Here is a 17,066-nt window from a genome sequence, read left to right on the forward strand (position 1 = left end):
GTCTTCATGTTACAGATACTACAATACCTTTTCAAATGAATCGTGCGTCCTCCGCCAACAATGCCATACACATCCAAATACTTAAACACCCGGGAAAAATATTGGGAAATGTCCTGAGTTTCCATGAGCTTGCATTCCGACACTGTTAGGCTACGTCACGCTTGCGGAGTACACGAGCTGTATGCAATGGGACTGTACGTTAAACGGTAAAAGATTAAAAGGGTCCTGTGGCATGCCAAAAATGGCCTTTGGGCATGGATTGGGGCGGTGTGCGTCGGCTAAATGGTTTTCTCTTTCCCTACTGTATTGTAAAAAAAAAAAAAAAAAAAAAAAAAAAAAGGGTCGTCGGCCACGCTTTTCAATACAAAGGACCCCGCAAGAAAATCTGTACAACACCGTATACGTTTTTTTTTCTTTTTTTTTTTTTTTTTTACAGTGGGAGTCACTGGACGACATATGCAACTGTATAGTGCATAAGTCAGGGCGTTCCATTCAGTATATACGTTGGGAGATTTCTAGGGGGAAATCTAGGCCTATACTTGATTGTGCTTCTAATCAAAAGAAAAAAATGTCACCTCCTAGGTTTAATTTTTAATATGTTCACAACGTTTTCCATGAAGGCCAGGCACACCTCACATTAGATCTATAGACATTTTACATATTGCTCCCAGTAAGAGATTCAGCTCATGCTTTTAGATCTAATTTCAGTTTTACGACCTACTTTGTTCTCTGTTCGCAGCCCTCCTCTCCTCAGTTGTCCAACTATATTTTATGTGATCGCAAAAATTCACAAAGGAGCCACTACTTTCTTTCCAGCATTTTTACGCACTACGTGAAAGACCGTTGCTTCGGATGGGAAGTGCCCGCCGTGGCATACTTGATTAGGAAGGATAAAGTGTTCATTAGTAAAACCAGGTCTAGACTTACTAGGGTCTTAAATTGCATAATCCCAAGCAGGTTGCTGGTCTCAAAATGCAATAATTCAAGAAGTCACACTCCAGAAGACATGAATGGGAACAGTTTCACGATGTGTTTATCCACGTTTTGCACGGCAGTGTTTTTTTTTTATTGTTGTGGATGTTGCGCATTGATGTCAATTGGGAGAAAAAAAAATGCTGCCAAACCAGGAAAATTAGGCATATTGGGGCAGATTTATGAATACTGTGTAACTTTAGGCAGTGTAAACTTAGACCAGACAGTCAGAAAGTGCACCAAATTTATCAAAGTGGTGCATTCTGTATGATAAATTTGGCACATCCAAAAGAGACATTCTCGACGCTTCCTTATACCACCTATTAGTTGGCTTAGTTTCCGCCAGTGTTTTTGCGCCACAATTTTGGTGCATTTTTGCCGCACGGTGTTGCATTTTATGCCACACCCTTTCTTAGTGACCCCACCCATTCCCCCACCAGCCGCGTTGGGCGTGCTGAAAGCATCTAAAACCGTTAATAAAGATGGCGCACGGCATGTACACCAGAATTCTGGCTCAATTTGAATTTTAAATCTGCACCAATGTTTTCTAGAGAATATCTCCGTTGTACGGTATACAATGAAGCATGTCGGGATTATTTTTTTTCTGTTGATTTTGTGCTGAATCCATCAGGAAAATCCCTCTGCGTGCCTCTTTATAAAATCGGAGGTACGATAAAGCCCCGTGGACTTCTTCGGGTCCACTATTATGTCTTCGAACAATAAGGAGCTGTAACACAGACATGCGCATGAGGCCTTGTAAAGGAATCCTTTACAAGTATTCACCGGTGGCAGATTTGTAATGTAATGTGAATATACTAAAACTGTCGCGTTGTAATACTTTTGTGATCATCATCATCATCATCATGGACGCGCACTTTGGATGCTCTGATAATTGTAGTGACCGCCTGACTGAAAGCGATTGCTGCCATGTTACTTCACATAAGTCTCGGCTGCATTGCATCTTGGCTGTTTCTGGCCCCTTGTATGTTTGGCCCTTGTTAACATTCCACATACTCAGCATTATGAGGTCAGCGTCGCTTTATTTTCTCCAGAACATCGTTTTGTACTCTTGCCAAGTCCGTCATCTGTTTTCAACTTTGTGTCCTCTGTGTTACTATTGTAACAAACATATGGCAGAAATCCAGTCTCTTCCTCCAGCTTGTGTTTATGTGCTGTACCTGTTCTGACCTCTACATACGAATACTGAAATGATAAAATAATAATAACCATTACTAAAAGACGCCATTCTCTAGAAATGAGGACTGGAAAAGTTCTGATTAATCATAGGTCCGGTGTAGAAGTCTGTAGGGAAATTACATTTGCATGGGGTCCAGGAACAGTAACTATAATTCTCAATGGAATGAGGGTTCCGATGAGGTTCAGTAATGGAAGGGATGGAAAGTGTTCTCTTCTTTTCCTGCATTGCTTCCATGACTGTAGTGATATCAACAACTAACCGAGAATACTTTATAAGAATGCACAAATGTGTGAACTTCTAGAACAGATCAGATAATCGTGACGCTGCCCTTCAGGTCAAAAAGCATGAGAGTCTTTGTCGTGTTCACTTATTGTTATGTCTTCCTAATGTTTCTTTGTGAAAAGTTTTGTTTCTTTTGACCAGGTTAAATCCTTCTCATGCTTTGTTGCCATTAACGTCAGTAAAGTCCCTTTTATACTGGCCTGTTATCGGGCAAACGTTCCCGATAATTGTCCTGTGTAAACAGGGCAACGATTAGACAAAGAGCGAGCAAACGCTCATTCATCCGTTGATCGTTTAAATGTGTAAAATGTTATCATTGTCGGCAGCGCATCTCCCTGTGCTGCCGACGTGATACAAATGTAAGGGGACGAGCGATCGTTCGTCCCTATACTAGCTCCTTATAAAAGGAGCAAACCAGCACTGATCAACGAGTTGCCTCGTTGATTGGCGCACTTTGCAGCGGCCAAACTTGGCCGGCGTAAAAGTACCTTTAGCAGTAACTGGCATATAAAACTGCAGGTAAACAACGGAATCCGTTTTTCCATAGAAACTCTTCTAGGTAAAAAAAAATAAAAAATGTTGCAAGTTTTTCTTAGGGGACTGTTGCAACATCCTAGGTGCCTGTGAATTGTTGCATATTATATTATACGTTACCTATACTCTGAACATGTAAAACATGAAACTAATGAGTTAATGTGATCCACAGCTTGACGACCCTTCAATCTTCCCGGCTGTCATCGTGGAACACATTCCAAATGCAGATTTACTGCACAGTTACTCTGGGTTGACATGTGTGGATGACCCTAATGACCTGATCACGGAGAACTCGCTGGACGTAGCAGAGGAGCAGATCATAGAAGACGATGACCTCACTCTTACAGGTACAAGTGGCAGTGGTACCCAATCTCATCACTTCTGTCCCATTCTAACCTGCAATGGAAACTATTAAAGCTGCAATCCAAATGGCTACTAGCTTTTACTTTTGTTTTTAAAGGGGTTGTCCAAGATTAGGAAAACAAAAACAGCACCACTCCTGTCCATGGGTTTTGTTTGGTATTGCAGCTTCACCACATTCAAGATGAATAGAACTGAGCTGCAGTACCAGACATAACCCTTGGACAAGAGTGGCGCGGTTTCTGGAAGAACCTGGACAACCCCTTTAAATGAGTTCTCTGTGACTTTAACATGGGATAGGCCATCCGTGTTTAGTGGGGGTGAGAATCAGGGATCCCCACCGACAAGCACAATGAAGGGGCCTAAGCCCTTTTGCAAGTATTGTGTCCCTTTCATTGTTTACATAGGCACAGTGACTGATACAGCAACTTGTCCCATTCACTTGAGTGGTATGCGCAATAGTACCATGCACAAGTGCTCAAGTGCCATGTCCCCTTCATTGTGCTGATTAGTGAGGTCCATAGGTCAGGCCCCTACCAATCAAGTATTGATGGCCTTCCCTCAGGATAGGTCATCAGTGGTCAAGTCCCGTGGAAGCCCTCTATTTACTTGAACTACAAGTCACTCCATATCCATATGTTCTCCTTAGTAGTAAATTAGACTCTTGTAAAACATTGTGGCATGAATAATAATTTACGTCTTTTGTGCGAAGGAGTTATGGGTAAGAGGTACATATTGGGCAATATTAAACATTATGGCAGATTATTGGTTTGTGACTCACAGGTTATGTAACCTTTTCCTGTGAGAATACCTTATGTTAACCCTTGCTGTAAAGAGTCATGCAGGGGGCCAGAATCAGATCAGTGATGTCTAGTCATGAGATTTCAATCGCTTCATAATCCTACAAGGATTTAAGCCATCTAGAACTACAACTACCTAGAAAATTTGTTACGTTGGGGTAAGCAGCTTGCCAAAATTCTGTCTTTTTCACATCTAGGATGGGTTTTTAGCAAAATAAATGTGTATTGTAGGGAAAAATAATGTTCCCCAAGAAGATTCTCACATTCACAACCAGAGCTGTAGCATGCTTTGGCATACCGACACTTTATTCTCGCAGCCTCTTGCTGGAAGAGGAATTCTCAAGGGTGAGAACCCATAGATTTGTCTCCTGGGCAACATTCTGTGGTAATGTCACTTTACATCATGACATTAACCGGCTTCTGATTGGGCTCCGTAGGGGAGACTATTGGAATACTGGAATCTGCCACGTGGTTACGTATAATGTGGTGACAGAGCCTCTTTAAGTGCCCTATCACCTACATAAGGAGATGGGCGCTATAATGTAGGTGACAGTAATTCTTTTTATTTAGAAAAACTATCTATTTTAAACCACTTTATGAGCAATTTTTAGCTTTATGCTAATGAGTTTCTTAATGCCCAAGTGGGCGTGTTTTTACTTTAGGCCAAGTGGGCGTTGTACAGAGGAGTGTATGACGCTGACCAATCGGCATCATACACTGACCTCCATTAATTTACAATGCACTAGCGATATAGTTATATCACTATGTGCAGCTACATACACAAACACTAACATTACTGCAGTGTCCTGATAATGAATATACATCACTACCAGCCTGGACGTGATGTTTATTCAGAATCCTGACACTTCCGAATCTTTTCTGTGAGATTCCAGCAAGGCAAGCGTAATCTCGTTTGAAATGACAGGTTACATCGTAATCTCGCGAGATTACGCTTGCCTTGCTAGAATCTCACAGAAAAGATTCCGAAGTGTCCGGATTCTGAATACACATCACGTCCTGGCTGGTAGTGATGTGTATTCATTATCAGGACACTGCAGTAATGTTAGTGTTTGTGTATGTGGCTTCATATAGTGATATAACTATATCGCTAGTGCAGTGTAAATGAATGGAGAGCAGTGTATGACGCTGATTGGTCACTGATTAGTCAGCGTCATACACTCCTCTGTACAACGCCCACTTGGTCTAAAGTAAAACATGCCCACTTGGGCATTAAGAAACTCATTAGCATAAAGCTAAAAAAAGCTCAAAGTGGTTTAAAATAGATCGTTTTTCGAAATAAAAAGCATTACTGTCACCTGCATTATAGCGCCGATCTCATTATATAGGAGATAGGGCACTTATAATGTGGTGACAGAGTCTCTTTAAGACGTACCATAGCATTATCACTACTGGCAACATGTAAGCCTGAATATCAAGAGTTAAAACATAGCTGTGGATGCAGCAGAGTTGGATTTGTAAAGTATAGTATTGTGTATGACTGGCCTAGTCATGGGCTCATGTGTAGCAGATTGTAATTGGTCGATAACAAATGAAGGAGCCTGATGGACTTTGAAGTCAATGGAACTTGTTAAAGCCAATTTCTAAATATAAGTGTTCCAATGTATGGCGTACCTTTAACATATATTAATCTTGAGTTTTCCAATTGCTTTTCATGACATATATGTTTAATGTATACCTTTTATTGTTTATGGTGACGGACGCCACTGTTAGGTTTCCGTCACAGCCTCCTTTTAGCCTATATGTCGGGAGCTTTTCCCATCAAACAGGGACCATAAAATGCAGTGTGATCGGGGCCTAGGAATCTGTAGTTAGAATGGGTTGTGAAGACAACTCTTATTTGCACTACTTTTTCCGCATTATCACCATTGTATTGTATTTTCTGTCAAAAAAGACAGTGATACAACCTTTTCGTTGCCCCTTGTGAACGGTCCTAAGTGGGTACTGCACTTGTAATTTTTTTCTGGTATTTTTATAATATATTTTGCCTTTCATGACACACAAGTATCTTACACAATCCAGTTTACAGTGGCCAACGCCATACAACATTCTATTATTTGCCAAGCCTCATTCCAAGGCACTGATAAAGCAATAGTGCCATCTGCTGGTGAATTTTGAAAATGCATAATTATGACCAACTTGAAGCTTCTGGGAAATGTGATTTGAGATGGAGGAAATTTCAAGTTCTGATTTATGGATTACACCATTCAGCCATAATATTAAAACCACTGCCGCTAAAACAGCTCTGACCTGTCGAGGCATAGACTCCACAAGACCTCCTGGAGGTGTCCTGTGGTATCTAGGTGTTCGCAGCCTTTATGTCCCGTAAGTTGTGAGGTGGAACCTCCATGGATTTGGACTGTTTTTTTCTAGCACATCCCACAGATGTTTGATCAGATTGAGATATGGGGAATTTGAAAGCCAAGACAATACCTTCCAAGCTTTGTCATATATCATATACCATTCCTGAACAATTTTTAAAGTGTGGTAGGGCACATTGTCCCGTTAAGAGGCCGTTAGTCCATCGTAGTGCCATCTCTAACCCAGATAAGCATCGTCCACACACCCGGCTGTCCACATGATGTAAAAGAAAACGGGATTATTCAGATCAGTCCACCTTCTTTCATTGAGCCACGATCCAGTTCTAATTCTCTCTCAATGAAAAATCAATGTTATTCACTTGTCAGTGGTTTATGTTATGACTGAATGATGTATAGTTAAAGGTTTCCATATCATAAATCGAATCCACAAAGCATATCTTACATTTCTAACAAAAACAAAATAGTAACGTAAAATAATCTTTTAGTTGAAGCTTCCTGTCACGATGGCGATGAAACAATGGAAACAATTGAAGCAGCTGAAGCACTTCTTAATATGGACTCTCCGGATGCATTACTGGATGAGAAAAGATTAGGTGACTATAAGATGCTATGTTTAAAATATGTATTTCCAGGGCTGGTAAAATTCCTGGAGCCAGGTAGCCAACGGGCCATGAAATCTTTTGCGGGCACCTAGCGATTTGGGTTATGTTCCATTGAAGTCTATGAAAGTTCTTCCACTAAAAATAAAATAAAGCTGGCACCTAAAATAAAGGTCTCAGCTGCCCATAAACATTAGATAGACATCAGTCATAGTCCCCAATTTCTACTGCTTTAGCCGATTGCTGTATGAAAATATTATGCAACTGATCATTGCGGACTGATATCTGTTTGCCGGTTGGTCATTTTGTATTTTTTGTTGTTGTTGGTCTTCTGTTGTGCTGTGTGTGGTGTTGTTGACCATTCTTCTCCGATCATTACTTGGTATGGGTATGGTGTTGGCCGAGCTTCTGCGATCATTTTTTTTTTAATTCTTTATTTTCGTGGCAACAGCCACATATTTACAGAATACAAGATACATCAAGTACATATGGGAAGATATGACAACTTACAGAAATAAAAGATGTATGAATTTGAACCTCACACTGTAACCCTACCACTAGGTAGCATTATATGTCCTTCTCCGATCATTACTTGGTATGGGTATGGTGTTGCCCGAGCTTCCCCGATCAGTACTTGGTATGGGTATGGTGTTGGCCGAGCTTCCCCGATCAGTACTTGGTATGGGTGTGGTGTCGTTGGCCATGCTTCTTAGATAATTACTTGGTATGGGTATGGTGTTGGCTGAGCTTCCCCGATCAGTTCTTGGTATGGGTGTGGTGTTGTTGGCCATGCTTCTCCGATCATTACTTGGTATGGGTATGGTGTTGCCGGCCATGCTTCTTTGATAATTATTTGGTATGGTGTTGGCCGAGCTTCCCCGATCAGTACTTGGTATGGGTATGGTGGTGTCGGCAAATCTTCTTTGATAATTACTTGGTATGGATATGGTGTTGTTGGCCATGCTTCTCCGATCCTTACTTGGTATGGGTATGGTGTTGTTGGCCATGCTTCTTTGATAATTACTTGGTATGGTGTTGGCCGAGCTTCCCCGATCAGCACTTGGTATGGGTATGGTGGTGTCGGCAAATCTTCTTTGATAATTACTTGGTATGGATATGGTGTTGTTGGCCATGCTTCTCCGATCCTTACTTGGTATGGGTATGGTGTTGGCCATGCTTCTCCGATCCTTACTTGGTATGGGTATGGTGTTGTTGGCCATGCTTCTTTGATAATTACTTGGTATGGGTATGGTGTTGTCGGGAAAGCTTCTTTGATAATTACTTTGTATGGGTATGGTGTTGGCCGAACTTCCCCGATCAGTACTTGGTATGTGTATGGTGGTGTTGGCCAATCTTCTCCGATCTTTACTTGGTAGAGGTATGGCGTTGTTTTGCACTTTATCTGAATAGATAGTACATGTATGGCTCATTTGTTCTACTGTGTCGGCCATTGTCTTTTGGGGATCACCATTTATATCAACAAACTGATGTAGCGGTGATCAGCCTCCTACTGCCTTATTTTTATCTAATATCCATTGCCAGCATAATGGGCTCATGAATTCTACAATAATAGGTCCATCCCTGTCCTGTTGCGCTGCGCAGAATCACGTCACTTCTGCATCTAACAACCCATGCCAAAAAACATGTATTAGTACAGTACAGAAGCAGAATGCCTCCATGGAAAACCACACGCTATGTTTTTACATTGTCACAAAATGTGTGACTGGGATTTTTATAAATCTCAGTCACGTCAATAATCAGCCTTTTTTCGGCTCTTTTTTTTCTAATATACAGTTGTGGTCTGATTTTTATTGTTTTAAAGGTATGAATATGTTGACAACTGGGTATTACAATTTCTCTGGTCAATGGGGCATGTCCCTACATAAACTTAAGATATTAATGTTCTGGTAGACATCAGCATTGTAGTGAAGACCTTGCTCATATATAATGGTATTGCATGATGCACATCGGAGGGCGTGACTTACCTTAGACTTTTCTAAAGCTGGCCAGACATTAGGGATTGATCTGAACCACAACGCCTAAGTTAAAACGGCAAATCGAAATCTACCTTTTCTGTCAAAATACTCATTGTTTTTTTTCTTTTTCAATGTTTTTTTGTTTGTTTTACAGCCTCAGTTGTACTTAGTTCAGCTTCGTTCTTTTAGGGTAGTCTGCTGGGCTATGTTTTTCATCCAAAATGACAGGAGCTTTCCGCTTTTCTTTTAACATTGAAGTCAATGGATGACGGATACAAACAGAATGTCTTCCGTTTGTATCAGTTATTTATTCCGTTTAAGATACTTTTTTTTTCTACTCCGCATGCACATCATTTCCTACATCCACAAAATATAAAAAATGGAAGGTAAAGTTTCAGTTTTTTTTTTACGAGTCTGGCTAAAAAAATCCAGCAGTAAAACTGAAAGGGTACCTTCTGTTTGTTTCAGTTTGGCATCTGTTAACTTTGACGGATCCGGTAAAAATGAAGGGCCAACGTAGATGTGAAAAGAAACTTTACAAACTAGCACCAAAAACACTTCACAGATTGGCTAGTGATGAAAGAGTATATAATGAAATCATTGTATTTATTTTTGAACCTATCCTATGTTACTAATGGAACATGGAAGCAGTGAAAAATTATAAACCATCATTTTATTGATCTTTTTAGCTAATATATTTGGAACATCTGACGATGATCTGATCATCACTCCAATTACACATGTGTCCGTCACAGTAGATGGATCTCCATCACCTCCGGAATTCCATCAGAATATGTATCAGGAGCCGGCAGAATCTCCTCCCGATGAGCAGCCTAAAAGAAAAAAAGGTATAGCGGGGTTAACTATATGAAGGCTTGTTACCAGTCTTATCTACTCTGTTTATCTTTAGGCCGGTAACAAAAAGTAATAATATTCTCCCTTCTTAAATATTTTTCTTTTAGGTAGAAAACCAAAAACGATTCGCTCTGAATCCCCCACCACTACACCAAATATATCTGTGAAGAAGAAAAGCAAAGATGGGAAAGGTAATGCATGGCCACACATGTAACATGGCTTCGGCCTATCACCCTGACTCCCTTAAACATGCATGTTTATGTTCATTTTTTGCCAGTGTGCCTGCTATTTCAGTAGGAGGAGTGAGATAAGCGGCTCCAGTGCCACTTATACCTGAGGGAAACAAATAGACTAATTCAAACCCATCGAAACCTTTGTTTTTCCCAATAGGAGATGTCAGGACAGTTGGTTGTCCCTATACACGTAAAATTGTCAGCCAATTCTCCTCAAAATTTACATAAGCCTTGGATTTCTTCAGAATTTAGATATTGACAGTTCAACAATTTATTTCAAAGGCTATTAACATCTCTGATGCCATTTTTTGTTTAATCTGTTTTTCTGCATAATAAGCATTTTTATAATATAGTTTTATTAAAAGATTTGTACCGTTTTAGCTCTGCAGCTTCTATGTATCCACTTTACATAGAAGCTGCATGACGCCGCTGCAAGCCAAATCAGTCAGTAAGCGCCATCTTCGGCAGCCCCATAGAAATGCATGGAGTGATGGCCGAGCATGCACACTACTGCTTCGTTCCTATGGGGCTCCCAGGAACGGCAAGGTAAGCCCGTTCCTGTGGTCGGACCCCCACGATAAGGTATTTATCCCCTATCCTGTTAATAGGTGATAAATATTGATTATGGGAAGACCCCTTTAAGGACGTATATATTAATTTTTTAATATTCGGGAGAAAAACACTTGCGATAATTGCCATTGGCTGAACCCGGGAATTATATTCCTTTGTTTACATAACTGCTTTTGTTTTTCCAGGTAATACCATTTACCTTTGGGAATTTTTGTTGGCTTTGCTTCAAGACAAAGCTACATGTCCAAAGTACATTAAGTGGACACAGAGAGAAAAAGGCATCTTCAAACTGGTGGATTCCAAAGCAGTTTCTAAGCTTTGGGGCAAGCACAAAAACAAACCTGACATGAACTATGAAACAATGGGCAGGGCACTCAGGTAAGCTGATAAATGGGGAAGAATTGTATTGCTTCTTATAACTCCTCAGCAGACTGTTCCTACTTGAGCCTCCTCCAAACTTGCATTGTTCATTATTTTTACTGTTCCTATTTCTCCTCTATCTTGTGCTGGAAGCGGCAGCTATCTTCCTTCCATTACCATTTGTAGTGATTTTAAGTGACACATTCAGAGTTCCACAAAAGCTTATGTTGCGAAGTAGCTGATTGAACATATTTGGGCGGCTGCTTAGCAAATCAATTCGTAACCTAAGCGTCCATTATATTTTAATAAGAAAAGTCAGTGGTATTTAAACAGGTTTTCCGTTCTTTAAAAATTGTGTGCAGATGGCTTAACTGCAGTCAAATGGATCATTTACTAATGTGCTGTCTGTAGCTGAAATGTCTCTGTAATCCAGTCTCAGATGCAGTCAAATGACCATGCTCCTGGGGTTTATTTTCTGCTTGTGTGACCCTCCATAGCCCGAGCATGTACACTGAACACGTTCATGGTTGTCTCCCCCCCCCTCACTGTAGTACAGGACGTCACACATTACATGCATCTCCACTGCTCCCTGCTTTCCCCCTCCCTCCCTTTTTTTTCTTTAAAGAGGCTCTGTCACCAGATTTTGCAACCCCTATCTGCTATTGCAGCAGATAGGCGCTGCAATGTAGATTACAGTAACGTTTTTAGTTTTAAAAAACGAGCATTTTTGGCCAAGTTATGACCATTTTCGTATTTATGCAAATGAGGCTTGCAAAAGTACAACTGGGCGTGTTGAAAAGTAAAAGTACAACTGGGCGTGTATTATGTGCGTACATCGGGGCGTTTTTACTACTTTTACTAGCTGGGCTTTCTGACGAGAAGTATCATCCACTTCTCTTCAGAACGCCCAGCTTCTGGCAGTGCAGACACAGCCGTGTTCTCGAGAGATCACGCTGTGTCGTCACTCACAGGTCCTGCATCGTGTCAGACGAGCGAGGACACCGGCACCAGAGGCTACAGATGATTCTGCAGCAGCATCGGCGTTTGCAGGTAAGTCGATGTAGCTACTTACCTGCAAATGCTGATGCTGCTGCAGAATCAACTGTAGCCTCTGGTGCCGACACGATGCAGGACCTGTGAGTGACGTAACAGATCTGCACTGCCAGAAGCTGGGCGTTCTGAAGAGAAGTGGATGATACTTCTCATCAGAAAGCCCAGCTAGTAAAAGTAGTAAACACGCCCCGATGTACGCACATAATACACGCCCAGTTGTACTTTTACTTTTCAACACGCCCAGTTGTACTTTTGCAAGCCTCATTTGCATAAATACGAAAATGGTCATAACTTGGCCAAAAATGCTCGTTTTTAAAAAATAAAAACGTTACTGTAATCTACATTGCAGCGCCTATCTGCTGCAATAGCAGATAGGGGTTGCAAAATCTGGTGACAGAGCCTCTTTAAAGCTTTGAGAACCGCTTTAATCACTTTAGGCCCTAAAAGGACTGTTTGACACGATAAGCAAATTTAAAGTGTTAAGATGTTTAGCACCGCTTAACACAGTACTTTTGTTTACCTGTTCCAGGTACTATTACCAAAGAGGTATTTTAGCAAAAGTGGAAGGCCAGCGTCTTGTCTATCAGTTCAAAGAAATGCCAAAGGATCTCATATACATTGATGAGGAGGATTCAAACTCTGCAGAATACTCAGGGAATTTGCATTCTCCAGTTTCTACTCCCAATCGAAATCAAGCACGGGCATCTAAAGTATCTCCAAGAGGAAGCTTAACCACTGTTGTAAAGTCACCCAAGTCTTCAAAAGTGAAAGAACTAGAGGAGCCTTGCCAGCAACAGTTGTCTTTGTTACCATCAGATATGCTGAGGACAATGACTCCTTCTCAGCTGGCTCATCCAACTCAGCTTTATCGGACAGTCCATTTAATGTCTGGACAGGCCATTCCTGAGCAAGGCTTAACATGCACCATTCAGAATGATGCACTGTCTAATGTACAGACTATCAGGTGAGTTTTCCTCTGGAATATATTGGTTATAGTACAATTTTAGAACAACTTGGTTGTCTAGTAGGCCATTTCACTCCAATTTCTAGTACAATGCTTTACATTCCAGAAAAACCATAGCCTCAATAGTAAATGTTTAAAGGGAATCTGTTATGTATTAATTTTAGTTTAATTAATTAAATGTAAGTATTTAGAGCAGAATTGATGAGTTGGTTCTTTTGTTAAAATCTTCCCTGGAGACGGCCATTTTGGAGATACTAGTATCCTTTCAGTACAGCGGGGTGTGTGTGCTTTATGGCAGCTGAAGTGAATTGCCAGAGAAATGTCCGACTATTACAGATAGAGTACAGCCCCTCCCCCACAGACTAAGGATTGGGTTGAACCAACAAGACAACAGTTTAAACGTTAAGCCTCCCTCTGAGACAAATGGCCATGTAGATGTGTAATAGACAAACTTGGCGTGTAATATATGACCATGCCAAATCTGCCTATTTCCAGCAATAATAACCTATAATAACTTAATAACTCAAAGATCTTTTATGGTAGCACACAGGAAGAACAAATCTGAAGTGTAAACACCTTTATCTGGCATAAAAAGCGCGCCCTGTGTGTTAATAGAGTATCACGGCACCTAGCAATGCAGCCAATGTGGCGATCTGCCCCAACTCGACCAATCAGCTGAGCGGGACGCACAATTAACATACAGGATGTACTTTATAGGTGCAAAGGTCACCTGTTTCAGTGATAGATTGCTATACTTACTTCTGTATATTTATTTTCTAGAACTATCCAGTCTCCAGGCCAGGTCCCAGTTGTGGTGTCACCGGGCAATCAACAGCTGCATACAGTAACACTCCAAACCGTGCCTCTCACCACCGTCATAACAAGCACAGACCCCAATGCCCCCGCAGGTTCACAGAAATTTATACTTCAAGCCATTCCTTCGGCACAGCAGATGACCGTTCTCAAGGATAACATGGTGCTACACCCTCAGAGAGCCGGTTCACCTCCACCGTCCATTGTTCTGAGCTCTAGCCAGGTCCAACAGGTTCTCAATGGCAGTGTTCAGGGCCTTTGCAATGGAACACTTAGTGTGCCTTCATCTCCAGCCTTCAGTGCAACCACTCCAGTAATGACCTTCACAACAAGCACTTCAACTCTGCTCAACCAAACTCCGGGCACAGTCATCACGTCTGTTATCAAATCCTCAGAGTCCAAACAAACACTTTTTCCTTTCACCAATGACCAAGGTTTCCAGGAAGAGACAGAGGAGACTATTGAGCAGAAATATCAGCCTCCATGTGTACTGGTTGTAGCCAGTTCGAATGGATTTCCAACCCACATGGAAATTAAACAGGAGAATGACCCATGGGAATTTGACTCAAATTGATCAAATAGAAAGCTTCTATATATTTAAGATTTGATGGGCTCTTCCTCAATATTCTATGTATTTTTTTCAAAGCACATCTATATTTTTTCATAATCCTCTTCCCGGTATGTGATAGCAGTAAAACCTTTTCGTTTCTGATCAGTTCATTTTGATTTTAAGCTTTTTTTTTATTTTTGTAATTATTATTTTTCCACATTCTGGAATCTTAATCAGGAAAGTCAATATTCTTCATAAAGAATTTCACTTGGGCGTATCGCTTATTCCAGGACCTCTATATTGAAGGAATGTGCCTTTTTCTTGTGCTATGAGGACATGGTGTAACTGTCTATGATGCAAATATTTTTTTAAAGTTATTTTGACAATCTTTCGGTGTGTTCATTCCGCTGCGCTTTCTGTAAATTCTATTTTGTTAATCTGTAAATAAGAAAGGCCAATCCAGCTTTGCCTTCGAGCTATGTGTTCTGCACCTCTACGCTCTTCTATGACTACTTAAGAGCCAGAAAATAAAATCTCCTAAGAATCCGATGTAACGTCAATGAGGTTTTGCACTGTTCTAAAGACGTTTCTTTCCATTCTGTCCCATGTCTTACGCTGTTATAGCAGTCTTCAGCAATAACTACTGTGCCTTTGATTATTCCAGCTATACATTACATTCGAATATTGCAGGTATCATGAAAGCAATGTAATGGTATAGAGGAGCTTTTTTTTTTTATGATTTGTAAATAATGTATATTTACTTACAACTCTGGAAACAAATGCTAAATATCAAATAAATACAAAAATAATTTCTGTGCATTCAGATAAATTCCAACAAAGAAAATTAATTTTATAGACTCGAGAGATCCCTATATGTTTAGAGTTCAAATGTTATGCTATATTAATAGAGATGAAATTTGTATTTAAAAAAAAAATGTTAAACTGTTGAAATACTTTTCAAGCTGTTTTTGTATTTTTAATTGGTTTATTAAAAAAATAAATCTCTGTTCACAGAAAAACATTCAGGCATTTACTTTTGATGTGTTTTTTTTCTAACTGATAATGGGTGGAATACAGGGTGAAATCTCAGGTTAGCGGCCCTGGAGCTGTATTGGGGACTCGGTCACTAAATCACTTATACGGCTCTTAACCCCTTAATGACCAGGCCATTTTGCGCGTTAATGACCAAGGATTATTTTTTGTTTTTTCGCGGTCGCATTCCAAGAGTCGTAACTTTTTTTTTATTCCGTCGACATAGCCGTATAAGGGCTTGTTTTTTGCGGGACGAGTTGTATTTTGTAATTGTATCATTTTTAGATGCTTACAATATATTGATTAACTTTTATTAACTTTATTTTAGGAGAGAATTGAAAATAAGCAGCTATTCCAGCATTGATTTTCACGTTATAAATTTACGCCGTGTACTATGCAGCGTAAATAACATGTTAACTTTATTCTATGGGTCGGCACGATTACGGGGATACCAAATATGTAAAGGTTTTATATGTTTTCCTACGTTTGCCCAATAAAAAGCCTTTTAGAAAAAAATTACTTGTTTTTGCATCGCCGCATTCCAAGAGCCGTAATGTTTTTATTTTTCCGTCAATGTGGCCGTATGTGGGCTTGATTTTTGCGGGCAAATGTGTAGTTTTCATTAGTACTATTTTGGGGTACATAGGACTTATAGATTAACTTTTATTTAATTTTTTATGGGGGGAATGGGAGAAAAGAGAGCATTTTGCCGTTGTTTTTTTTGGACGCCGTTCATCCGGCGGTTTAATTAATGTGTTCATTTTATTGGTCAAGTTGTTACGATCGCGGGGATACCATATATGTATATGTGTTATTTGTTTTGACACTTTTACTAAATAAAACCACTTTTTCGGCAAAAAAAGTAGTTTTATTTGATTTTGACTGTAATTTATTATTTTATTTTTTTTCACAAACTTTATTTAACTGATTTACATTTTTTTTTTAGTCCCACCAGGGGACTTCACTATGCGATCTGCTGATCGCATATATAATACTTTGGTATACTTAGTATACCAAAGCATTATTGCCTGTCCATGTAAAACTGACAGACAATCTATTATGCCATGCCTCTGGCACGGCTTAATAGGCATACAGCCAGGGCAGGCCTGGGGGTCTTTGTTAGACACCCGGCTGCCATGGCAACCCGTTGGCAGCCTGAGATCACAATCGCGGGCCGCCGATGGGTGACCGAGGGAGCTCCCTCCCTCTGTCAACAGATTTAAATTCCGCGGTCGCTATTGACTGCGGCATTTAATGGGTTAAACGGCTGAGATTGAAGATTTCTTCAATCTCGGCAGTTGCAGCGGGAGCCCAGCTGTCAGTCACAGCCGGGCTCCCGTGGCGATCGTGCGGCCACAGCTTCTCTGCCCGTGCGATCTCCATCACGTACATGCACGTGGGAATGCGCGAACAGGCTGCATTCCCCGACGTGCATGTACGTGAAAATGCGGGAAGGGGTTAAGGACACTGCCTGTTTTGTCTTTATGGGCCAGGTACATTTTTGCAAATCTGACATGTCAATTTATGTGGTAATAATTTATTTTTCCAAGCGACTCTGAGATTGTGTTCACGTGAC

The 17,066-nt window shown here is 40.5% G+C and overlaps 1 protein-coding gene and 1 long non-coding RNA gene across 6 annotated transcripts in view; one reads left to right on the forward strand and one right to left on the reverse strand.

The window, feature by feature from the left end:
• Positions 1-15,366, forward strand: part of ELF1 (E74 like ETS transcription factor 1) — a 130,373-nt gene extending 115,007 nt beyond the window's left edge. For all 3 annotated transcript variants that reach the window (XM_075852295.1, XM_075852296.1, XM_075852297.1), the window contains 7 exons: positions 3,159-3,333; positions 6,971-7,078; positions 9,750-9,908; positions 10,023-10,106; positions 10,904-11,096; positions 12,661-13,095; positions 13,876-15,366. In XM_075852295.1, coding sequence (XP_075708410.1) covers positions 3,159-3,333; positions 6,971-7,078; positions 9,750-9,908; positions 10,023-10,106; positions 10,904-11,096; positions 12,661-13,095; positions 13,876-14,482 — 1,761 coding nt within the window. In that variant the 3' untranslated portion in view covers positions 14,483-15,366. The remainder of the gene's footprint in view (positions 1-3,158; positions 3,334-6,970; positions 7,079-9,749; positions 9,909-10,022; positions 10,107-10,903; positions 11,097-12,660; positions 13,096-13,875) is intronic.
• LOC142742502 (uncharacterized) overlaps positions 9,715-17,066 on the reverse strand; it is a 31,247-nt gene continuing 23,895 nt past the window's right edge. For all 3 annotated transcript variants that reach the window (XR_012881399.1, XR_012881397.1, XR_012881398.1), the window contains exon 4: positions 9,715-9,893. This is a non-coding gene — a long non-coding RNA (uncharacterized LOC142742502). The remainder of the gene's footprint in view (positions 9,894-17,066) is intronic.

The sequence above is a fragment of the Rhinoderma darwinii genome, chromosome 2 (assembly GCF_050947455.1).
Source record: "Rhinoderma darwinii isolate aRhiDar2 chromosome 2, aRhiDar2.hap1, whole genome shotgun sequence".
Taxonomy (NCBI): Eukaryota; Metazoa; Chordata; class Amphibia; order Anura; family Rhinodermatidae; genus Rhinoderma; species Rhinoderma darwinii.